The sequence below is a fragment of the Semicossyphus pulcher genome, unplaced genomic scaffold (assembly GCF_022749685.1).
Source record: "Semicossyphus pulcher isolate SPU_LCO1_2020_fin unplaced genomic scaffold, fSemPul1.0.p SCAF_24, whole genome shotgun sequence".
In the NCBI taxonomy this organism is placed as follows: Eukaryota; Metazoa; Chordata; class Actinopteri; order Labriformes; family Labridae; genus Semicossyphus; species Semicossyphus pulcher.
Genome location: NW_027211698.1, coordinates 14,664,409 through 14,690,379, shown reverse-complemented (window position 1 = coordinate 14,690,379; position 25,971 = coordinate 14,664,409). Strand labels below are relative to the sequence as shown.

Here is a 25,971-nt window from a genome sequence, read left to right as displayed (position 1 = left end):
CTGTTGGTTTCGGGCCGTGCAGATGCAGGAGTCAGCGAGAGGCTGGAATCCTAATTGGTGCGGAGCTAATGCGGCCTCATTAATCTTTTAATCCTCATTTCCTCGCCCTGAGGACCCCCGTGGCCGCGACCCGCCAGTCATGAACTTGTCTGGCCCCTGAAGCAAAGTCAAATGTTTCCCCCATCAGAAAACAACCCCCTCTCCGAAAACCTGAAGGAACATCAACAACCAAAGTATAACAACAAGGAATCTTTTCCTCCAGGTGATGTCACAGCTCCTCTGGTGGCTATGTTGGAGGTCTTCAGCTCCATGGACAGCTGATAGCAAGGGATTATGGGTACAAGGAGACAGATGCAGGACTTCAAACCACGTGGAAACGCTGAAGGTAAGGTACCACAGGACGTCTGATCCTGTCAGGAGCCCAACATCCGTGCTAAATGTTCAAAACGAGCTGATTCTAATGTGGAAGTCTGTTTTCAGCGTCATTCAAATGTTGCTTTCCTTTCTGTCCCGGACTTTACTTTTGTTTGGTGGTTTTAATTTGGTTGGTGTTGGGGCTCAAATGTGCAACCTAGAACCTACATGTGCTCCACAATGGCCGACATTTGGACGTCTTTTATGGGTACTTGATGGGTTTAAGGTGGGCAAACGATGGAGCTCATTAAGGGCCTCCATCAGCCCGTCTAAGCTAACCAACTTGACTCTGCCCCAGTTGGGTATCTCAGATCAACTCAGGTGCAACCAATTTGGCCCCACATCGGTGTGATGACTGGGTTTGCCCCCCGTGGTTGGGATTAGGGCTTGGTTTAGTGTTTGCTTATAGTCATAGATATGATTGATTGGGATCAGGGGAAAGTTAAGGGACCGGAAAACCATGGATTGGTGATTTAGGGAAGAACTTAGTGGGTAGAAGGGAATAAGTGAAGGAAACAAGGAGGAAAGGAATTAGAAGAAATCAGCACCTTAAAGAGGATCTTTATTACAAAACAACCAGTAAACAATGCTTTAATAAGAAATACCATCGATTATACAGCGATTAAGATATATACAACAAGAAATATAGGACATATAAAACAGCCAAATAAATAAATACTTATATAGAGGTTCGGTTTGAGGTGAAGGAGCTGATCACGGTGACGTTTACAGTAGAAATGACCTGATTGATGAGCAATGAGGTTGTGAAAAATCTTTGGTCAGAAAAAGGTGATCCAGAGCAGATGATGGTGACAGTGTTTTTAAAGATTGGAACCTTATTGTTGATCGTACAGGTCGCAGTGGAATCGGCGTCTCCTTAGCTTAGCTTAGCACAAAGACTGGAAGCAGAGGGAAACTGTTAGCCTGTGAGAAGCTCCAAAGCTGCCTCAGATCAACTTCTTGGAGTTTTGTTGTTTTTCTGGATAAATCATATTAACGGTCACAGTGTGAACCAATAAACTCAGAGACATCAGTTAAATCTACAGGTAGCTGCAGAGTTGCAGGACGACTTGTAGAAGCACAAAGTCTTGGATTAAGTTGTTAAATATACTTTCCCCCTTTGCTTCCAGTTTTGTTGCTCAGATCGGTTCGAGATAAAACTGAGCCTTGGACTGAGACTTTACGCTCACTGTCCAGACAGTTTTCTTTTGATGATGGTCTTCTGAAGGCTCTGGATCACATCAAGGTTTTCTCTGTTTGTTGCTTGTAGTTGGGTCTCAACCTTGGGAAATAGGGAGCTGCGACACAAGAAAATTAGGTGTTAAAATGACACTGAAATGCAGCTTAATTGTAGGGGTGCACAACATTATCGGCATCAGCAGATATGTCGTTTTTCTGCCAACATTTTCCGCTGATAAAACAACGTTTTAATTCTGCCTTAATGCTCGATAAGTCCCTAAAAAAGCTTGATGTAATGCTACGACATTAACACAGCGTGAGTGTGCGCTGTGCCTCTTCCATCAGGTATAAAGAAGGGTGCAAGATGTCTGCGGTCTGGCAGTTTTTCAACGTTTCTGAATCAAACAGCAAGGTTGGCAAGGTCGGCATCGGTCATGCGAGGAGGGGCCAAATCTCATTCATTCAACACTACAAATTTAATGCCCATCTCATGAGTCTGCCAGGGGGCCATTATAGTAAGAGTCGGCATGATATCAATTCCTCTACAGGGGAGACTCGATGTTCTCCGCAATTAGGTGGAAAAAAAATGTGCCTCATATCGGCAAAAAGGATTGGAAAATATCGGCATATCGGATATCGGCAAAAAATCCAATATCGTGCATCCCTAGTTAATTAGAATACAGCTGGTAAACTGCTTGCTCTATTCCCCATCAGTGCGCCCAACATAATGCAGATTTAAACATGTCTGCCTGTGTCTTCTTCCACATACGAACACCAAGAGGCTGAACTTCAGATGTTTGCACTGATTTGTTTTGTTTGAAGCTTTGCAGACTCTCTATACATCATCATCTGTAACTGTTCATTTCATGAGATGGGATGCATTTTCACGTGGTTCCAGTTTTCCTCATATGCAAGTCTTCTGACTCGCACATGTGACCCGACCCAGACCAGCTGGGGAAAATGAAGCAGTTAAAATATCTGAGATGTTCGTACTTTTCTTGTTTCAAACGGTCATCTAAACTTGAGTCTTCTTCTGACTCAGAGTGAAGAAGCAAAGATAGGAGGAGCTTTTGCAGGATTCGTTTTGAGCGAAAGAGATATTTTTCTCCTTTCTGAACCTTTTTGGCTTTTAAAAAATGCTCCACGTTCAGTCTTTCTTACCCTTCTGGAGCAAAGGGAACCCGAGTATCCGCTCCGGCAGGCGCAGACGTTTGGTCGGACACATCGGCTGCCGTAAAGACACTTTTGTTCACAGATAGCTGAGGAAAAACACACAAAAGACATCAATCAATTCTTCCAGGCCACTAAAAACACTCGGTTATTGCACCGATCAGCCAGTCAGAAACAAAACAGGCAACCAGGTTATAATACGACGAGATGAAGTGCAATCAACGCTTAATTTTCTGAGGATGTTTGTGCGTATTTTGTTGTGCCACTCACGGATCTGACACAGCATGCCTTGCCACCCCGGGCTGCAGTGGCAGGTGTTTGCTCCCACACACTCCCCTCCATTCAGACACTTCTGCAGGCAGCTGGCTGAGAGGCAACACAAGACTTTATATTAGAGCTGCACGTGTTAACACCGATGCATCATGGGATCTGACAGGTTGGCACGGAGGATGACGGTGCTGTAAATGTAAAGAGTCTGATCCCATCCTTGTATCTTGGCACTTACGTTTATCACATCTCTTTCCTCTCCAACCTGACGGACAATCGCAAACATCTGGACCGACGCACCTGCCGCCGTTCATGCACATGGGCTCACACACACCTGCAGAACGGGAGAGGGAGGGAAATTTAAGTTGCAGTTTTAGCTTATTGAATCAAACTAAGGATCCTAAAAAGGGTAAATGCCAGAAGAAAAGAGCTAAGGATGATGGAAGAAGAAGGAGAAAGAGGAGTACTTACTTTTCTCGCATCGCCTCCCGATGTATCCCTGCAGACAGGAGCAGACGTTGTTCCTCATACACAGACCAGCGTTCTTACAGGGTGGACTGCAGACAGCTGCAAGAGGAAAGAAATACGATTTTAATTTGTAATATGTCCCTGACTTAAGAACAACTCAGTTTGATTAAAGCCTGAGGTTTGAAATCTACCATTCTGACACTGTGCCCCGTAGAAACCGTGAGGACAGTCGCAGAGATTGGGTCGAACGCAGGAACCTCCATTCAGACACAGGGGCGAGCAGAGAGCTGGAGAGAGAGGCAGGCGAGGGCATCAACGTAAAGAGGTGAGTGTATTAAACACAAGCACACACTATCACACACACACACACGCAAACATCAAAACACACTCACTGGTCTCACAAGAGGGTCCAGTCCAGCCTGCAGGACACTTGCACTCATCTGGAGACACACACTGGCCTCCGTTGTGACAATGGCGGCTACATACCACTACGAAGAACAAAAACAGGCATGATAGGAAGTGTCACTACATTTATAAAGAAAAGAGATTCATTATTAATGGAAGAGCAGGTAGCTGTTAACTCACTGGTCTCACATCGAGGCCCAACAAACCCATAAGGACAGGAACAAGTCTGCAGTCCCACACAGGTGCCTCCGTTTTCACACGGTAACCTGCACAGAGCTGCAGAGATGCAATACAATTAGTTTATCTCTGATAATTGTTTATCAACAATCATATTATTTAAATGACTGGATAAACTTGGAGGCGAACTTTACCTTCCTGACAGTTTTCTCCATGAAAACCTCTGAGACACTGACACACACCCGGGGCAATGCAAGCGCCGCCGTTCTTACAGTCAGGCTCGCAGATTGCTGAAGGAATACGGATGAAAAGCAAATAAAAAAGGGAAATAAAACATAAAAACATCTTGAGAAAAAGCTCCTCCATATGAAGAGTGTCTTCATTTACCTGTCTGGCAGTCGAATCCAGTGTAGCCTGGTTTGCAGCGGCATGTATTGGGCGCGGCACACTCCATGTTCCTTCCACATGTGTGCCTGCAAACAGCTTGGAAACAGACAAGGTTGCACTGTTAAACCTGTGGACTGCTCAAAGACGCAAAGTGTGTGCTTGAGCGCTAAGAAGAGGAGCTATGATTTTACTTCATTTCTGCCCTTTGTTGGGATAATATCTTGGTCTATGCCTTTGTTTGTTAGCGGTTACTTTCTGTGGACCGTGTAAGATCAGCCTCTTCCAAATGTCTTTCCTTTTGGGAAAGGTGATTAATGTCCCAGAATATTCTTAATATCCTTAAATGAGGATAGAAGACATGCAGCATTACCCCGACAGGATCGTCCATCTCCAATGTATCCTACTGGACACCTTCCACACCGGAAACCTCCATCAATTGTTGGATCGCACGGAACACCAGGGAAACATGGCCGGTCTGCGCAGGTCGTCACATCCTTGTCAGCTGTCGTAGCACTCCTCATTCCTGGTGGGATGGAGGTGGCTCTTTGCACCATGGAGCTGCTATAGACTGTCTTGCCCGGTGTTGTGAAGGTCAATGCCGGAAATATGTGCGGCATCTCTGGACCTTCGGATCCAGGCTCAGCTTCGTCTCCATCTGCAGAGAACTCTGACTCAGACAGCGAGTAGGACAGAGCAGTGAGGGCTGCTGTGAGAGGGAGGACGGGCCTTTGAGGGGTCCAGGGTTTGGCCTGGGTTGATGTAAGGTGGTTGAGTTGGGGCTTGGTTGTTTGTTTGGACTGAGTGGACAGGTGAGGAATGGGTGGTGTTACTCTGGAAGGTGTTGGCAATGCTTCTTCAGACTGCTGGGAGAAAAGCATGAAATGAAGGTGAACGATTGGGCAGCTTTTATCAAGACATTGCACAGCACAGAAAAGGCCAACTCACCTTGGAGACTGTCACATGGGGAACCGTAAAATCCCTTGAGATTGTAACACTAGATCTTGCGTATGTCCTCGCATCTGATCTGATTTCAGGACTTTGGCGGCTGGTGTGAGTATTTGCATTGAGGTAGAAGGTGCTGATTGATGATCTGGGAACATCTCTAAAAGCAGTAACCGCCTCTCTCCTTCCTGTTCCACCTCCCCTCCCGGAAGCGGGAACTTGGCGTGGGGAATTATCTCGGCTCGATCTGGTGACGGGCAAGGACAGGTGTTTGATGCCGTGCCTGGAGGGCAAGATGGGCAGGTGGAGCTGGGAGACTTTGCTGCTGCTTCCATGTGGGGATCGGCTGTTCTTGCCTACCGTCTGCTGCTGGGGAAGGTGATTGGATGCTGGGGAAAGACAGGAGGTGGCATCAGTGCTTAGGGAAATTGAACCCTTCCCCAAAACTGTTATAGTCCAGTCCAACCAACTTTTGGTTGACCCAAGGACACTTTGACAAGTAAATTGGTTGAGCAGAAGATTGGACAGCTAATCTTCCAATTATTGGACGACCTGCCCTACCTCCTAAACCACAGTGCTACCATTGGGGCAGTGATAAGGGCAATTCAGAAAGCTAAATCTGGCACTTGTATCGTTGTAAACTGCTTGTGCTGTGCAAGAATAGCCAGGTTTACAGAGCAAGCAACAGTGCTCAAGAGAGCCGAGGCTTAGCAAAGGGTCGGTTCCAGATACACTGAGCTTTATGGTGCAATTGTTACAATGGAATTAGCCAGGAAAGTCAGGAAATGATTCATGTCTTGTTTGTAGCTGCCATCTGCAGAAACACTTTCCGGACAAACAGGATCGACAGTAAGAGATTTAAGTGGGAATAAAACTGTCTCTTCTGGGCTGTTAGAATCCCCCTGCTCTCTTAGTGAGTGAGTAGTGTTTAGTACATTTCAGTTTGAACTTTGTGGCCGGGTGATTACTCAAAAAGAATAGCACAGACAGTGGTTACTGCATTCAGGCAGCCTCCACTCAAACTGATTTATATGTGACAATAAATAACATTCCTTCCGACCAAGAAAACACATATAAAACAACATCAGGGAAACCAGAACATTATAAGAACAAGTACAAAGATAACCTTCAACAAAAACACATTGTGGTCTTTATGTTTAGAAAACAAGAACAATTGGAAGATGAAGTTTATAAGAATGCTGCATTTAGTGATGTACATTGATAGTCATGCATGCAGTCTGTCATTCTTTTCCAAATTGTCTTTCATACCAATGGGAATGCCACTTTGCCATTCTCTTGAATAGATCTTTGAATTGAAGAAAAGACAACTAGGTTTCAGAGCTGAAGGCCCAGTAGCTGCAAAACTGCAAGATCTCTTACCTGCCTTGGCGTTCTTCATGCAAACATGTCCGTTGCCGTAAAGGCCAGGCGGGCATCGTCCGCAGACATACCCGACATGTGGTGGCCTGCGGTTGATGCATTGGACACCGGGGAAGCAGGGCCTGCTTGCACATGTAGCCGACACATTCACAGCTGGAGACTGACCGGATCCTGAGAGACACAAACTGTGGTCAGTGTTGTACATGAGCTGGACCATCGTCGCAACAGCCAAGCAGAGTAAACCCATCTGGACTTCCATTACCAAGGCACTGAGCCACAACGTATCCATGACCATCACCATTGGTTTTGCTTTGGAAGTTTACCCACTGAAAATGCAGCAGTCGTAAAGTCCCAAATCAGTTTGTAAACAGCAAGATGTTTTAGGTAGCAACAACAAGTGCAAGTATCCCCATGCAGCAAATCTCTCTAATCAAAATGACGTGGAGCTTCCACAGACACATTTTCCTCTACATTTTCCTTTTCAAATGGCTTCAAGTGGCTAAGCTGATTGCTCTACAACCCAATAACATTCAAAAAGCTGGTAGTGTAAAATGTGTCCGGTAGAGATTTACTGGCTTACCTGAAGAAAGTCTGCCATTTCCTGGTGGCTGGGGCGCAGTGGATGTCCTGGCAATAGTGTTGCTGATTTTGGGTTGATCAGGCTTGACAGGGTCGAGTGTAATTCCTGAGATGTTCTCCAAAGTCCCTGTGTTAGTAGTGGATGGGTTAGGTTGGATTCCTGTGGTTTGTCTCAAAGCAGCAGTCCTTGTTTGGGACAGGTTTGGGGTAACTGCACTGATGCTCTTGTTTGTTTGTGTCGTTGTGAGTTCTGGGTTTGGGCTTGTTCCTGGAATCCGCCTCCAAGTTGTGGTCTTAGTTTGTGATTGTTTTGGGTCAATTTGTGGAATTGTCTTCCTTGTGTCGGTCCTCATCTGTGGGGAACTACGGCTTGAGGTTTTCCGGAAAGTTTCTGTCTTTGCTTTGGGTGTTTGGAGCCGTACATCTGGTATCTTGTGCACCGTTGCACGAGGAGCAGATGTGGGAGCAATGGCGACAGGCCTGACAACTGCTGTATAAAGAAAGACAGATATTTTACATCATCAGTCATTTCCTATTACATTTCTAGATCAACAACTTTTCAATGAATCAATTTGGGAATGTACCGCAGCCTGTAAGGTTCAAAAGGTTGGATTAATAAAACAGACTCCCAGCGAGAGATAAGACTCTGGAACAAGTTCTCAATGAGGCATGATCACTGATTACTCACGACCTATCAGCACATCTACAAACCACAAGCGTAGCAGGAAACATTCCTTGATTGACGACAGGCTGCAGACATGGCAGCAAGTCAAACCTGATTCAGATTTATCCTGCAAAAACACAGCTTTAAATCTGATTCAATAGAGGCCCTTTGAGTGCAGCCCTGATGTTAACAGGATGGCAGAAATAGGCAAAGAATAAAAGCTGCATTTGGATTCACGACATTCAAGATTTACCAATGTGACCCAATGGTGCATCTCCTGACGGTCCCTGACCGGCAATGACCTGAACAAGGGGGCCAAGCCAAAGACCTTTTGCTGAAGAAGATCAGAGGGCCTGAGAATAAACCGTTAATCAAAGGGGATGAGGAAACCCAAGGAGTTGTTCTCATGAGTCTTAAAAAAACGACGACCAGTAGAATAGTGACAGTGGCAATAAACGATCCTTTGTGCTGTGCTCTGAGGCAGTTTCTCCATTAGGAGCGATAATGTCTTGAAACATGGTTTGATGTTGGGCCCGTTTCAGTTCCCGCTTGGTGATGAGTTTTCTGTCTCTGAATGTAGAAGAGCTTCATGTTTACAAACCGTGATAACACCTGAATGCAAAGAGGAACGAATTAGCGCCCGGCCTTCTAAGAAACTATAAAAGCTTTAGCCTAAATCAAAACGTGCCTGCAACCTGTCTGTCCGAATACAAATATAGCTTAATTTCCTCATGCTACAAATTAGATCTGATTAAGAAAAATCCTTTAAGTCACGCAGCATTGCACCGTTTATACTTGCTTTTGTACAGATTCCTTCCTGCTGGGAGGTGTTTACTGTGAAGCAGCTGCATGCATTTAACAACCAGAGCTACCACCATTATACTTCTGGACGTTTTACCTCAACTAGTGTGTGAATTCGTACACATTCATGAGCACAGAAACACGATTGAGTGATTAAGCTGAGACATGGGGGATAAAAAATCACCTTTAGTTATTCTTCCTCAGAAAAGGAATAACCTGCAGTTAGCAGTCACTGAAACTCAAACTGAGCACATGGAGGGAGGCAGTGGTATCGGCTGCCATCAGCCATCTGGTTTCCATTCACTCACAAGTACGGCATCCCTGCTCAGTGTTCCTCAGAGATGCAAGTTCACCCTCACACTCTGGGCGGTTAGCTGATGTGCTTATCCAAAGTACTGTTCAACAGCAGAGAAATCTTACATTTTTTGGGGGGGTTGCATGCAAATAATCAGAAGGAATGTTGGAACAAACATCACAGCCTCAGAGGAATGATCTTATAAGATGGAGAAGTGTTGGGAAACGGATAAATAAATCGAGCTATTCTTTTTTTATGATCTGTTCTATGATCTGATTCATGTTATTCCTGTTGATGAGTTCCAGGCCTGGCTTGTATGAACGATGAGAAGTTCCACGAGACGTTATTTCATGATTTCATAGCTTTAATTAAAAATAATAATGCTGTTATTGCAATTTATTCACAATAAGTCCTGTGAAACTGTAGGCTGTCCTACAGTACAACATCTATAATATATCTTAGAAACATGGAATATAATGTGAATTAATGGGTTCAGGCTGAATTTTTTTTTAATGACATCTGTTCATTATTTATCATCGCAAAAAACCTGCAAGCGTTATATGTTTCCAATTTATGCACATGATGTAATGATCAGAGTGTTTGATGTTCTTTGTCCATCAAATCTCACAACTGGACACCAGATTTGGCAAACTTTTGACTGAATATCTCTTCTGTACAGGTATTTAAAGGGGAAGTCCTGTGTTTTTAAACCAGGGCCCTTTGGGGCCCTTTAACTTGCACGTTTCCCCACAGCAACTAATGGACAGTACGCAGGTAGATTAGCACTACACTACATTGAATATCTTTACTCAAACATGCCCAGTATTCTCATGCTTACCTGTACATGTCGTCCCATTTCCCAGCATGCCTTGGGGGCATGGGCCACAGCCGTAGGAGCCAAAGTTGTTGAAGCACTGGACTCCTGGATAACAGGGCTTCTTTTCACACTCGTTGATATCTTCCAGGCACGTTTTACCTGCCAGAAACACACAAACAACACATGTTTCTGCGATCTTCAAACATGCTGTAGTTAACAGAGCCACTTTTGTTTTTAACAATAACGGGCTCTATTCTTACCTCTCAGCCCTGCAGGACACTCGCATCTGTACCCATTGGCTGTGTTGATGCACTTGCCAACTGCACATGGAGCTGATAAACATTCATCCACATCCTCATCGCAGAGGTCGCCCTGCTTCCCTTTAGGACAAACACACAGGTACTTCCCACTTCCAGCAGGGAAATTGACATCTGTCACACAGGAACCTCCACTCTGACACCCACACGGCACCACGTCGATCTGTATCAGTGGCAAAAGAGACACTGTTGAAGCATGTCTTGTTTTTTATTACTCTCATATTGCTTGCTTTATTGTTTTCCAACTCTACCTCCACGTTGAAGGTGCTCTGGGCGTTGCACTCATCCGACAGCGTGAAGCAAAACGAGCGGCTCGATAGGCGTCCCTCCTCCACAGGAAGCGACGGCACCCTCCAGATAAGGAGGCCGGCGGGGGAGAGGACCGCCCCTGCAGGCCCCGCCTCCAGCTGGAAGAGGAGTGCCGAGCCCTCCGGGTCTGACGCCGCAAACTGAAAGACGAAATTCTCTCCTGCAAACGTCCGCAGGTCGCTTTGAGGCTGGTGGAAGGTTGGTGGCTCGTTGACTGAAGACAGAGAAAGAAACACTTTGCTTACCAACAACACCATTAGCTCTTTTCTTATCGTTATTACTGCTTCGTATCAACTGTTACATCTTCATCTACATGTCCTCGCTGTGATGTCCTGAAATAACTCTCTTCCAGGCTGTTCCTGGAAGAATAATTGACAACTTGGGGCTGGAGGGGTTTCCAGCTTTTCTTTCCAAGTGGAGATCATGTAGCATCTACTGAGATCTCTCTTTCCTGACAGATGTTTAATAGTCAGAGAGTGATGATAATCCCAGGGAACACCTGCTCAGCATGATGGTAATATGTTAAGAACCGACATGCGAACGCTTGCTGATTAATGGGATTATTACTAAATTCCTAACATAACCTGTCTAGAAAGGAGCAGAGTCTGGCAATGTAGTGAGATAATTCCACCTTCTTTCAACATAAATCCTTTGTTTCAAGAATGTAATATTTCCTTTTTACACTGTAAAACTTCCCCAGGGAGAAGAGGAACTAAGATAGATCTATTCATATTACTTCCTTTATCTTTGATTGCAGCGTACAGCTATTTCAGCCTCACTTTTACCACTGACTTGTGGTTATTTATAGTGTAAATAAGGATGACTGTCAGTCTGTGCAGCTGTGTTAATCAACCATGTGAGCCACCACTCCCCCCCCTCTCCCTCAGAGTGGTTGAGCGACAGGTCAGGGCTCGCTGCGGAACTCCAACCTCCGCTCCTTTGATCTGCTGATGGCGACAAACAGGACCACAGTTGGAAAGCTAACACAGTGACAGAAACCAACGACTGCCACTGCACTAATGCAGTAAGAGAGACCTGTTATTTGTCATTAGTGGGCCGCAAGCTGAGGTAAAATCACCCCCTATCTATCTATTAATAAATTAACACCAGATTTAGACCTCAAAGTCAGGATAAAATGCATGTTTTAGCCTTTTGTGGACTCCTAAACCACACACCGATAAGTGAACTTGTCAGTTTAAAACCTTAAATTAACACCTGCTGGTATATGAATATTATCTGTCAGAGCATTTCCAAAGTTGGCCAATAATATTGGGTTGGTGTGGCCTGGCAGTAAAGATCTTCAACACCATATTAGGAGATACGTTTCTGTTTGGCTTTGCTTTGTGGTTAGTGTCCTCCTTTCATAGGAGGGGATATTAAATAGTTTGTTTGTACCTTGATTCACAGACCAGGTGTATTTGGAGGTGTCCGGGTCACAGAGGAGGCAAGGGCTGCTGGGATTGGAGTCTCCCTCTTTGAAGCACATCCCGTCGATGTTGCATGTCTTCTCCTGGCATCCAGAGACAGAGCATTAAGGTTTGGCAGAAACATTTGTTTGTGTGCTGAATTTACAGTGTTGTTTTAAGAAACTACAAAATTATATAGCATATTTTTTCAAGCCGTTTTTTTTTTCTTTTATTGTTTTCTCTGGAGACGCAAGGTAAGTAAGAGGAAATCAGCTCTTAATACACATCATCTGTTTCTTCTCTGCTTAAGATAATTCAATTTAGTTGAATTCAGTGTTTGGCAAGCACATGCAAATCTCTTGGTGTCTGTGTGCATGTGTGTGTGTGTGTGTGTGTGTGTGTGTGTGTGTGTGAGGGTGGTTTGTAAGGTTACAAGTTGTCCTGTCTCCATTCCCATAAAAAGCAGTTCCAGGAACAACAGGACCCCGTCTGTACCTTGTTGTTTTTAATGGTTGTGTTTTTAAATAACCAGCTGCTGCATGCTGGGAGGATGGGGAATCACACGTGTGTCTGGTTAAGTCATTTAATCAGCAACAAGTTGTTTAGAGGGTAGATTCTAAAGTCCTAACAAAGCAAATAAACACTTCACCACACTTCTCTACTGAAAACCCACTGGATTAGATTTGCCTGCTAAATCTGTTTTCCTTTACTAAACAAACCAAAGGAGTTAAAGTTTTCTAAACGAGTGCAGTCATTTATCTGATGACTGACCACCCGAAAAGCAGAAAGTTAAAAGGACATTCAAAGGGTCTGACTTGTCAACAAACACTTTCTTTATTTCTCACCAAGCACAGCGGCTTTTTCATCTATTTTACTCTAAATAGGACCATGACTTACAAAATCAACATCATGCTGTATTGTAGAAAACTCGAAACTAGAAACTGAGACCATAAACTCGTTAGGAAAATGTTTACTGAGGAAATAAAACAAGTGTGAACAAAAACACGGTTCACTTTTGTATGCAAGTTACCTTTAACTTACAGAGTCCTGAGCGCGATGCCTCGCAGACCTGACAGACACCATCGTAGATCGTCAGCACTTTTGCTTGGCTGTGCTGGGATCCATCATTGGTTACCTGAAACAGGAAATAGAGGAGCTGTCACTGGAAAATATCAGACAATAAAATAATTTTTTCAAGCTTGTTATTATCAGACATTACTTTAATCTCCCAGCGTGCGTATGGTTTGTCGTCCATCATGAAGTCTTCTGTATTGACCACCGTGTTGCTCAAAGATGGTACCGAACAGTCTAAAGCCTTGGAGCTGAGGAAGGTGGCTTTTGTTCTTTGTTTTTCCCCTGGAACCCAAACTCCATTCATGTACTGTTGAAGACAGATCAATCAAATGCAGAAGGAACATTTGAAAACAACACTTTTATCTCAAAGGCCCGACCTTTGACCTTGCCTCTCCTCACCTTCAGTCTGGTGGCATGGCAGCTGAGGTCTGGAGAGTCGATGAAGCCAAGGCCAAAGACTCGAATGTTGCGACAGTTGAAGGCTCGGATGTCACAAAGTCCACTGTTCTCCAAATCTGTTATCTCTACTGGCTGGCCTGTTAGAGAAAAGAATAATGTTTTTTCATCAGTTAGAAGTCGACTTATTTGACCTGGTAACCCAATTAAGCACTAGAACAACTGTTTCTTGAAACTCACTGATGGCCAGGCTGCAGTCGTAGAAGCTGTGGCTTGGATAGCACTGGCAGCCCCACTCTGTACACTCTCCATTTCCATTGCAAAAGTTTGGGCAGCGCAGTGCTGTTACCACCTCCCTGGCTGCTCCTTGTGGACCAGCCACCTCCAGGGCTCTCTGGGTCCTGTTTTCCAACAGCCTCCTCTCACATTCATTTTCCAGGTACGGCAGCAGTGCCTCCTCCCAGCCCAGGTCGTCTTTGAGCTGCAGGTCCAGAATGCAGAGATCCACAGCCTCGTCCAGCCGGCGTCCCAGCAGCCCACGACACACTGCACCAACAGTGGAGTTGGCCAATGCTATCTGGCACACCTCAAGAGCTTTTGCAGAAGTAAGGCCACTTGGTGTGGGCCACTGAGGTTGTACCTCTGGCCGGGCTTCTGCCAAATGATCCTCAGGGAAGAAGTATGACAAATTTTCCAGATCAGCCTGACTGAGACTCTGAGCAGCGAAGACAGGCTGGAATTCAAATGAAGCCTGTCTCCTTGGTCTGTCAACGGAAAGTAGATGATCCTCCTTGAACTCACCGTCAAGCTCAAGATCACTGTCCATGTTTTTATTGTCCTCGCTGTGAAACCAAAGGTGCCTCCTCTCTAGAGGATGACTGTTAAACTCAGACATATCCAGGATGCTCTCCTCTTTTTCTGGACTCTTGATGTATTCCACTGTTGTATCCATAGAGGGGAACACAGATGTGTAATCCACATTATCGTACGCTATGCAGTCGGAGTGAGCGGATGGAGTGTACAGGTTCCTCATCCCTCTAGCAGGCTGATGGGAAGTGCTGTATCCTTTTTGGCATTGACAGAAAGGCCTCCTGAACTCCTGTGATGTCCCAGGAGGTGTCTTGTCAAATAAACTCTCACCAGGGGCTATCCTAACAAACACACAAAAGAAGGGAAAACCACAGAAACAAAACAACTCTTTGGAGAATCTACTATTTCAGGCAAGTGACGACCTAACAAACTGGGACTAATATCGAAGTAGACAAAAATGCTGTTGGGGACTGACCTCCAGTCTTCTATGAAGTGATGCAGGTCATCTGGGCCATAGGAGCCACCATTAGAGCCTTGGAAGTCGTTGTTGCCATTGCGGTCAAAGGTGCCGCAGAGGCCTTGCGTGTTGCTGTAGTCAACGCTCGGTGCCCGGACAGAAAGGCTCATCCCCCAGTCGTCAACATCGGCCCGAACAAAGGCCCCGGAGGGAAAGATCAACTACAAGAGAGGAGTCACATCCAGCAGCAAGTTAACATAATCTTCTCATGCAGGGAAGCAAACACCTAGAACCTTCAACAGTTCCATTTTCTTGATCAAATTTATATGATGGATATAATCAAAGTCAGGATCTCTTAATCGCTCAGCATGTAATGACTTTCCAAACAAATCTGCAACATTGTCAAAATGTTCGGATACCTACGGTGACCTTCTTCCCCTGGTGGGACTCCATCACTCTGACTCGACTGCCCTCCCCGTCACCTAAGTTCTTAAGGGTAAGCTGTGGCCTGGTTTCCTGCGGTTGCCCATTGCACATGTCGAAGATTGCAACCTCGTTCCCCTCTCGTGCCGCAACACCACAGTTGCAGGCAACAGCGTAGTGTCTGCTGCCACAGTCCCACTGGCGAGACTGGACCTCAAACTCCCTGACGAGGCTCCGGTAAAAGACAAAGGTGCCGGTCTGGTGGTTTTCATAACGCCTGGACAAAGTAGATGTCAATATCAAAGTTGTGTAGTCATTAAGCATGCCCAATCAAAGCGTTGTCATCCCAGGTTGTCAAATACGGATGCTATATGATGTTTTCTCCCTGTCTAACATGGTTAATACCATACGGTCTGTTTGGTTAGGGATAGGGTCATGGGGGACATTAAGGACATGGTTAAGGATAGGGAAAACTTAATGGGGTAGCTTTAAAGAACAATGATCTTTAGTCTCCTGGGCAAAGGTCCTGTGTTGTTTGGCTCTCATTAATCACCCCCAATCTGCACCCTCAGTGGCCTCTCTTGGTCTGTCTACCATGTCACTCCAGGCAGTTTCTCTTCTCATCCTTTAATGCCTCGTAAGGGTTTATGTGCAGACGCTGTAGGGTGCCTTGGTCTCAGTGCTAGGCTATTTTACCATTTAACACCTTGGGAATGAGAACAGGCTGGCCAAACTGAGGCTTAAGTAGCAATTTGACGTCTTCTGATGACCGATTAGGAGGTAATTTACCTGCCGTCCAGCGTAATGACATGTGGGTCAGTCAAAGAGTAGCAGATGGAAGTAGGGACGTCCTGGACTGTGACCTGAAGGCAAAGGTCAGGAGAACAAAGATTAGTGGGGCTCCACCCTGTGACCCTCTGACCTAAGGCTTTGATGTTTTCACTAAACACAGAGGGGAAAACTCCTCTGCTGCAAGCCCCTCAGAGACATAATGTCTGGAGGGCTGACATCATGTCTTACATAACGTAACAGCTTGTGTGGAAACAACTTACGGCTACAGAAAGCAGAGCTCTTTAAACATCATGTCAAGTCATCAAATAGTCTCCAACCCCCCACCCTACCCTCCAATCTTATAAGCCACTGTAGAAGTATGTGTACATGTAAACACTTATATTGAGAACCCTGAAATTAGGTCTTTCAAAACTCTGTAATTAAAGTAATACTTGGGCAATTATATCAGCCTGCTGTGACTTTATTATTAATTTAGATTTGAACCTTGGGTGCCCTCTTAAGAAATTCAACAGACCTCTCTAAGACTCCAGGAATTCCTAAGGGCCACTACAACACTACTAAGACTACTATGGCATCCTCAAGGAGTCCAGGAACCCCTGTGAGGACCATGTCCGATGTAATTTGCTTACTAGATTTCCCTAATGTCCAGAATCCATGGCACCAAATTACCTGACACATCCAAAAGAACCCCTGGTGCTCCAAAGATGTTTTTTATACCCAATGACCCTGATGGACTTATGGTACCCAAGGATCCACAAAGATTATAGAGTTTGTCCAAAACTGAAGGACATTTAAGGACCATAAGAAGCTTATCACGGGACACTGAGACAATCCCATTCAACGACGACTGAAAGCCCGTCAAGGGATCTCTTATTAATTGTCCTGGAAATCAGTTCAAGTGTCCCTCAATGCCAAATGAAAACCCCTTACACAGCCTGAAGAATGACTTGGACTTAACCCTCAAAGACCTCTTGAACTGTCTCAAGGACCACTAAAGTTTAGCAGCAATTTGCTTGTCTCCAGTTCATATTTTCTTGAATCCGTGGAACCCCTGCCTGGACAACACAGCTTTAAGCTGCTAAATAGATCACGTTGAATACATTTTTACCTTAAATCACCATGAAGAAGATCACTCCATTTATTTTCATAAGCGTCACATTAACTCACCTTCATGGACGTTGGGATGTAGTTTCTCCAGAGCCGTGGAGCGCTGGGTCCGGGCAAAACACCAATCAGACTCGGCCGGTTCCCATCTCGTGTGAAATCAGTGACGGCGGTGACAAAAAAGGTTGCCCGTCCGCAGCTGCCGTCGCTGCAGGCGTTGGGCTGGAGCTCCACCTGGCAGGCGGACAGCGCCACATTTGAGGCCTCATGTCCGAGACTGTCTGTGGATGTCAACACAGCTGTGAGTTAGTGTTAAAGGACGGCACACAGCTGCTTACAGAACTGTAATAATGTCTTCCTGAGCTGGCTTTGATGTGATGACGTATAGGGCAAGTCGGAACATAACAGAAGAACGAAAGGCAAGGTCATGACAAGAGTTTTCTGCAGCCTCATCACCCACTGGAGTGGTCTCTAATTTAATCAAAGATGCGCGTGAAGACATTAATAGGAAGTTTTTCCAGTTCCTCTTCAGCTGCTGTTTTAGCCACCATCCTTTTTCTTTTATTTGTCTTTGTTTGTGAGGCTCCTTGAGGCAACTTGAGTTTGAAAGCTGTAATCACAAAAAATTCATCAGAGTGATAACAGATATGATCTCCTGTTATCCTGCAGGTCGTACCTGGGTCGTGAACGCTGAGAGCCAGAGGGACCCCACACTGGTGACCATGGTCGGGGCCGTAGCAGGGGATCGGCACCGTGCTGTGGACGGTCACCTCATGCTCTTTACTGTTCTCTGCGATCTGGAGCGAGTCTGGAGAAAACTGAAGAGAAAGAAGATCAAAAAGGGCATGTGGTGAGTCTGCTCTGCAAAATGTTCTCCATTTGTTTCTGGTTAACAGGGTGGCTCAGTGGCTTCCGAATATCTCAGTGTAGAAGAAGAATGTTTACCTTCAGTCCAGCGTAGAAACTTTCACTTTCTTTCGGAGTAGATCTGCCGTGGCTCGAGTTGGCTCTGAAAGTCGACACACTGCAGGAAAACTGCAAAGATAACATGACTTACTTCATGCTTGTCTTAATCCATAAATCTGTTCTCAAACAACATGCTCTTAAACTCAGGTTAAGTTGTTAAACTTTTCAACATGTAAACTAAAACTAAACTAAACGGCATCCTACCCCTTTGCGAGTCCGCTTTTCTTTCTGCTTTTGCATTAAAAAACATTATTTTTTTAATCTCTTAAAACCTTTTTAAGTAACATTTACAACGACAAAGAGCCTAAAATCGTCTACGTGTGCTTGTTAATCTTGAAAAAGACGAACAATGTGCGACAGACACAGTATTTATGATTCATCAAAACATTTCCCCGAGTAGCTCTAAGCACAGCCCCCCTCTAATGCACTGCTCAGACAGCACTACCATTTATCTCACTCCCATGGTTTAAAAAATGAAGATGACCTTTGACCTATCTCAGCTGCTGCATCAACATGTGTTAAAGACGGCCCTCTGCGACACGTTCCAGACACAACTAACACAACCCCGGGGTCCAAATATGGCAGCGCAATGGTCCACAGCTGCACGAGCAGGACTCACCTCAGGTTCAAACAGCATCAAGGTTAAGATCTAATAACTTAATGTTTCCTGGCAAATGATTATTTCTCCAGGAAATAAGAGCCGTCAGCAGCCTGTGGGTTAGACTATTTGAAAGTGAGGCTCTGCAGCAGGCTGTCAAAGAAAAGAAGTTTAATCCTCACAAATGTGACTCCCAAAGTAGAAAAGAAATCAATGTTTTAAGTCTATTCAGCTGTGAGGAAGAAACTCTGCTAATGAGCACCCACGACTGAGGAAACTTTGCCAAACTGTCAACGCTCAATGAGCTTTTCACCACTTATCACTTTCATTTTCCATCAGCAGTCAGATTTGATTTCTTTCTTGTTTGCTGCTTAAAATAATTAGTTTCACAGGCGAGAAAACGAAGCCTGACAAATACCGAAGTTGTGAGCCTTAAAGACTTAAATTCAGCAGCAAAAACTTAAACATATCATAAACTCAAAGATCTCCACAGACTGAAAAAAGAAGTCGGTAATAGTTGACAGACTCAAAGAGCTTTAAAAAAGAGTGTATATTTTATATATTTTGTTATCTAATTTTGTACTTTTTATATATATATATATATATCGATAGATATATATATTTTGATCTTTATTTTTTACCCTCTGTGTGCTGATTCTTTCCTATTGTATTGTACTGTATAAGCTGCTGGAGACTGAATTTCCCAGAGGGAGTCATCCCAAAGGGATCAATAAAGTTGAGTCTAAGTCTAAGTCTAAGTCTAAAATGCAACAACACTCTCTCCGTCTCAGATCAAATGCTCTGCATCACCGTCCGTCTTCTGGCGAGGGAATACAGACGATGGACATCTGACGGACAGCACGCACATGCACGTGTCGGCTGAAGAGAAGAACGTATTCTGAAGGCAGCATTTATAAACCAGAAACACACCAGGGAGACAGAACGCCAACAACTGCAGGACACAAGTGATCAGTTGCGGACTCTGTTTCGTCCACAATCTTCTGCATGTGATAATTTAAAAAGGACACTTCTTATTGTACTCTAAATTTGTGCTATCAAGTTTAATAGAAGAGCAGAGTGAACTTCTATCAGCAGCTAATTCTGCTGTGCATGTGCAGATTTGTTGAACACTGCGTAAAACACATCAACAGCTTCATTTTATAGATTTTTCTTCATTTCATGTAGAAAGAACTTCCCCAGAACTCACTGTGAAGATCTGAATAGAGATTAAACAGGAAGCATGTGGAGCGCGGCTTTCCCAACCTGCAACTGATTTACCGTCCCCGCCCTCCTCTTGCCTGCTCTTAACGGGATATGACACACGTTGAAGCTCTGCTTTTTTCTTCGGCTGAACTCAGGCAAAAAGAGGTCAGTGTGATCCAGGGCTTACGCTGCCGCTCGAGGGGTCAAAGCCCTCCACATGTGCTCCCCGAAAAAACTTTCAGCACCGTCTGGCAGGAATTACCGTTTCTCCGAGCCTGAAGTGAACGCCATCCATCTCCGCCAGAGAGAAGGGCTTCAGCGTGGATTCCTGCCTGATCTCTGCCTTCATGCTGTGGCCGATGTGTCTCGCCCAAACCACCTGGAAGCCGAGCGGCTGGCTCCACGGAGGCGGGACGAAGGAGCACCTCAGGTGGACGCTGTGGCCGATGAGCTCTGTGGTGATCACCGGGCGGGACGGCAGGGGCGGGACCGCGCCTGGAAACAGACAGAGGAATCAAAATGTGCCACAAAGTGATGCAAAAAACTGAAAAGGGTTTTAGCTTTGTCGACTTTAACCGTTTATACTCGTTTAAAGGAGGTAAATCAAGTCTTTCTGCAAATAACCTGCTGAGTAGAAAAGATGGACCAAAACTTAAAGGAACCTGTTCTTAATATGAAGATGAACCTTGACTTACCTTTGCATCGACCGTTGACTTCTACCTCACCTGGTGGGCACAGTCTGGGACCCAAATCTGGAGCAACTGGATGTAAGATCAAGCAGATATTATCAGCCAAATCCTTAATTTGTTTTCACTGAAGGTCTTTAACTTCAGGTCAGCTCCTGTTGTGCATGCTCACCTTTGGCGCAGTATCCCATGCAGCCCTGCGTGGGCTGCAGGTAGTAGATCATGAATTCGCCGCAGTTCCGCACCGTGACGGGGATCCTGAAGAGGCAGCAGTCTTTGGCGCTGCCGTGGACGAACTGCCAGGTAGCGCAGGCGGACAGCTGGCGGACCTCGCCGGGCCGAGGCAGCGAGGTGTCCTTCATGGACAACCACACCGGAGCCTGAGTACCACAGCGGTTCATCTGCACAGAGGAGCACAGAAACAGTCATTACCTGCAGCGAGGGGGTGATTTTACCCTGCACCTGGGCTGAAGGTGCTTATTACGCAGCTAGAAGTTGGCACTTGAAGATGTTATCTTTTGACTAAGTCATGAGATCTCTGAGGAAAGAGAAAGAGGAACAACAAGTTGAAGGATGTCCTACCTCAACGCAGGTGGTTGGCATCTCCGCCGGCTTGTTGTTGATCCTGAATCGGTACCATCCCGGCGACAGCGAGTGGTCACAGATCAGGTCCTGGATGGCCGTGTTCTGGATCTCTGTGGAGTCGAAGTCGACGCTGCGATACGGATTTCGCAGAGTCCGATGGCCTCCTGGGTAACACTCTGGAGCTGGAACGAAGAGGTAAAAAAGACAGCGAGGAGGGAGTCAAACTTTTATCCAGACAGAGGAGATTCAGCAGATGTTACTCTGAAGAATAGAACGAACGGATTGAGAAGCAGACACCACGCTCTTTTGGAAGCTGGCCTTTGCTGACAGATCAGTGTTTTCCAGGCTACAATCTCTTCCTCTCCCTTTGTCTCTTTGGGTTCCAGATGTGTCAATTTAATCACCAGGAAATGAAAACTGAAGAACTTAAAGCCCTGATGGGATAAGCAGGTTTACCCCGGAGTCTTTGTCTGTGTCCTGCAGTCTGCTGTTTACAGGACAGACGAGTCCAAGTTAGACTAAACAAAAGCAACTCGTGCTCTCGTGGGAATCAGCACCAAGAAGTCTGAATGTCCTTGACTTCCTTGTAGACTGTCCACGACAAATGTATGGCCCCATATGTCGTCTGTGCAACAGTTTATTACAGCCCATATTTACGCTGATAGTTCGGTGTGTAAAAGAAACAAAGGAAACACTGTGACGTTGGAAAATCAGACAAGGAAGAAGACATCACAAACGACCCCTTGACCTCACCACCAAAGCAAACAACGAGAGTTAACACAGAAAGGTGGCGACTGTACGAGTGCAATTTGCTCTTTAAACTGTCAGCCGGCGTTGACGAGGTGAGCAGGAGGGATCATTTCACCCCCAGAGGTTATCTAAATTGCTAAGAATAACAGACATTCCTGCGAGCCTCTCGCCTCTCTAAACTCGCCGCTGGAAAAAGCCAACGGCCCATGACAGGCCTCCGAACGCCGCCTGCAGCTGGAGGCTAAAACAACCTGGGGAATTACTTGAGCAGAACATGTCGGCTTCCACATAAGCACACTTTCAAAAGCGTTAAATCTGTGAGGAGAAAGAGGTCAACAGAGGCCCAAACAAGAAGAAGCTTTTCTTTCAGTCCAAGCAGACAAAACGTCGTCCCTTTCCCTCGTTTGAGTTTGAGTGTGGCGGCTGAGTAAAGTCACGGCAGGGAAAACAAACAGTCAGGGTATTTAGGATGTCTCAAGGCAGACAAAGCTTTGAATGGACAGAGCAAAGTTACTGCAGGTGAACCCAAGCCTCAACTAGGACTAACAGGCAGGTCTGCACGCTGAAAGGAAACTCTCTTGTTTACATCACGGCCTGTCTGCGTGCTCTTCTCGTCTGGAAGCTCCTCTGATGAGATACGAGGTCACAGGTCGTCCAAACAAGCAGCTTTTTAAGGCAGGAGGACAATCAGCGAGACGCTGGCTGCCGGCTAAACTCGTCCAATTGGCGGCTTAATGAGTTTACAGAGCCGGAGGGGAGGCTGAGCTAATGAAGCGGCCCCCAGGGAGGAGGAGATCCCACTGGGAGGGAGGCCCTCAGCCGCCCAGATGTGCAGGAACTCTGCAGGGATTTCTCCAGTTTCTCAGGGAAGGAGGTGAATTTAGGAGAGCGTGGTGTTAACACAACTGAGGTTACGGGTCCTTTTCCCCGAGGGCCTGTCACTCAGCATGAAAACACAAAGAGTTACGGGTCTGGATGTGGTCTGAAGACGCTTAGGACTCATTATCACGAATGTTTACGGCACTTTTATGGCAGATGACACGCCTGACTTGACTTGTAAGAGCAGAGTTTGGAGAATATACGTTTTTAAAGACCAGTATTGACAGAAATATCTTTTAAATGAATCTTTTAAAAGCTTAATATCTTTTCTTCCTACGTCAAACTCAGGATGCAGAATCCCTTTTGGGAGGTTTTGCGTCAAAGGGTTTCACAGTTGGACTTAAATTGGACCTCTTTGGGATCTTGTCTAGGATTTAAAATGTGTTTCAGTGGGTTTGTACGCTGTTTGGTGGCACGACTTGACGTTTTATTAATGAACCATTGAGGGGTCGGCAGGGTTAAACGCATTTTAAGTCCCTGGAGGGAGAGTTTAGAAGGCCAGGCTCAGTTTTAACACATCCCTTTCTGCAGGCTCACCCGATGCAGTCTGTTTGTGGTCAATTGGGCTGCGTGTGTCTCCTGGAGTGACGGATTCTCAGTAGACTTTGTTTTGGCGCAGAAATGTCTGGTATTCTTGTTGCAGAGCTCCACGAGGACCCTCAGCGTTCACTTTACGACGGCCTGCCTTAAAGTTTACGACTGCGTGCTTTGATGTGTCGTCGGACGCCCTGGAGACAAAGATATGAGCAAGATGGAATACAGGGTGGCATGTGGGACCGACCCAGGCAACATCTTCATGCTATAGTCAAATACGACATCATTTAGTCACTATTAGTGTTGAAACTGAAGGATTTCAAGCTGCACAGAAGTTTTGGGATGGAAACGGAAATTTAACGGCTATAAACACCAAAAGTTAGCGCTCTTTTAACTCTTTCAGCTTCCTTATTGTCAGACAGAAATCACTTCATCTTTGTCTTTCTGTCTATATTTGTATCCAATTGTCCTCACAGCTTCGACACTTTGAGCCACCGTGTGAACAGAGCGACACCGGCAGCTGCCCGCACAACACTTACATCCCACTTCTGTCTTATTGTGCTTTTGTTGTGTGCATCTTAAACAGTCGTCTCTGGAGAATCCTGAAAAGGAGGAGCATGAGGCAGATCTTGTTTCTATTGCAGCTGCGTTTTACAAGGACTCTGTTAACAAGTCTGCTTTTAGTTTCGTTTCTGTTCACGTTGTTTTTACAGCTGTTTGTAAAGTTTTCTTAACTCATTACTAATTGTAATTGCCTTTTGCACAACAAGGACTTTATCTCCAATAAAAGACTTGTTGGTTAAAGTGATACTGAGCTAATCATCTCCAAAGCTTCCCTGATAGTGAGCAAGAAAAACTGGGATCAGATGATAACGGCTCAAATGTCTTTGTTTTGTGTCTTTATATCCTCTGTGTGACTTCAGCTTCGCTCCTGTCTGTGTTTTGTCCTCTGTCTCTGAAGGTCCGTCCAACCTGTGGACATGCTGAGTGACAGGAATGCAGCCTCACGAGCCAAGTGTGCAGAATCCTCAGATTTTAACAGGCAAGATATTCCTCATTTCTGCTGTGTATTTTAAATAATAATGATCACAAACAGCGGCCTTCATGTGAGCCTCTGGACTGCATTAGACATCTGATGTTTTATGTCCCTAATCATGCAGAAAATCGCATTTTGTGTCTTTGCGGTGAATCATCTGCTTCATGGCAGCTGCATGAAGACAGTTTGGAAACTATAACTCGATGTTTAGCGTTTGAACAAGCCATGAAAAAGTGTTTCTTACACCTACCATGTTGCGCGAGCGCTCCTAATTGCACGACCCAAAGCAGCGCGATGCGTAAAAATCCCGGGAACAACAGGCGCACCGAACCAAACGCGCAACAGTCCATGTCTGCGGCTCCGAGTGAGAGAGATTAGCAGGCTGGTCTCAGTCGTCGGGTCCCATTGAAAGTTCTAACAGTGGGAAAACTGCACTTTTCCTCTGCTAACAATTACAGTCAGAGGCTGTTATTTGCGCTGCGCTCGCTGCAGACTGCGGCTTTTCTGTGCAAGGAGCGCGAGCTGACACAGAGAGAGGAGGGGGAGGGAGGGGGCAATAAACCACCGAGGAGTCTGTTCCTGTTGGTGGATCCCAAAAGCGTCTCCCCATCAACATCACGTGGACACAAATCAATTAATGATCCAGACGAAAGCTCACAGCAGCGCCTCAGAGGTTACGTTTCTGCTGCGCGAGGAGCCGATTAGACTCACCGCAGGAAACTGTAAGGTTTAGATCTGCGCGTAAAAGTGAACAAAAAGAAAAATATGCAAACAATCAGAGAACATGTGCCGCTGCCACATGTTGCGCAGCTGATGTTTCCACAACAAACAGAACTCGTCATTATCTTCAGCCAGATTACTGACTCATCCTGAAAATATCGGCGATTGTGTGCTAAATCACTGTAATCACCGAGTGTGGAAATAAACATGCATTAGGAGTAAAACACGCCGGAATCAGGCTGATATTTAAGCTGTCGCGCAGCAGACTATACATTACTTACACTGTATATACAGACAGTCCTCTGCAGCTGTATGCGCTCAGTATGTAAACTGTCAGAATGTTGCAGCTGCAGAGGAAGTGAGCGTCCAGTCAGGCTTCACTTCAGGGAAACACGAGGATAAAATGACCCTATGGTGCAACTGTCTTTGATCTTTTTCTGTTATTATAACAGGATTAATTAATAAAAGTCAGATTATTAAATTGTGTTAACTTCTTAACACATCAAAGATCTTCAAATACCTATACAGTAACAGAGACGGGAAATGCGGCACAAAACAAAAATAAAAATAAATCAACTTCCACCCATTCTTCAACCCATCTGTTTTGTTATTGATGTTGTTTGTATTTGTGATGCTGTAAATATTGATATTTACTGCATTGTACCTTAAACAGTGCTCTTACGCTGCTTTTCTGCAGCTCTATCCTGCTGCTTTCACCAAATCTCATTAAAAAAAAAGGAGATTTAAGCTCTGCCGTCTTATGTGACCTAAGTGGAAGAAATAAGATGTTTAAGAAGCTTTTTCAGCGCATTAGCAAAGCAAAATATAAAATTCAGCATCATTTTAATTACTTAAAATCATAATCTTTTTTAATAACTGACTAAAACTCCCACCCACTCTGCAGAGGTCTAATATGTCCTCTCATTATCTCTTCATGTGACTGAAAACACAAAGAGATTTTGAGTTAGAGACTGAGATGAT

General features: G+C 45.2%; 1 protein-coding gene across 1 annotated transcript; it reads right to left on the bottom strand.

Moving 5' to 3' along the window:
* Positions 1 to 999: 999 nt before the first annotated feature.
* LOC138603564 (von Willebrand factor D and EGF domain-containing protein) lies at positions 1,000 to 24,620 on the bottom strand. The gene is made up of 33 exons (XM_069675415.1): positions 24,521 to 24,620; positions 21,069 to 21,253; positions 20,659 to 20,887; positions 20,496 to 20,561; positions 20,063 to 20,295; positions 17,979 to 18,068; positions 17,710 to 17,851; positions 17,097 to 17,314; positions 15,927 to 16,000; positions 15,138 to 15,414; positions 14,733 to 14,935; positions 13,688 to 14,598; positions 13,451 to 13,587; positions 13,197 to 13,358; positions 13,008 to 13,112; positions 11,967 to 12,081; positions 10,514 to 10,785; positions 10,206 to 10,425; positions 9,967 to 10,104; positions 7,370 to 7,855; positions 6,790 to 6,960; positions 5,413 to 5,798; positions 4,838 to 5,327; positions 4,468 to 4,563; positions 4,275 to 4,370; positions 4,084 to 4,179; positions 3,891 to 3,986; positions 3,690 to 3,785; positions 3,502 to 3,597; positions 3,265 to 3,364; positions 3,034 to 3,125; positions 2,755 to 2,852; positions 1,000 to 1,712 (listed from the first exon to the last, which is right to left on the bottom strand). Exons 1-33 carry the CDS (start codon positions 24,618 to 24,620, stop codon positions 1,692 to 1,694), a joined length of 6,297 nt encoding a protein of 2,098 aa, XP_069531516.1. The 3' UTR covers positions 1,000 to 1,691.
* Between the last annotated feature and the right edge of the window lie 1,351 nt (positions 24,621 to 25,971).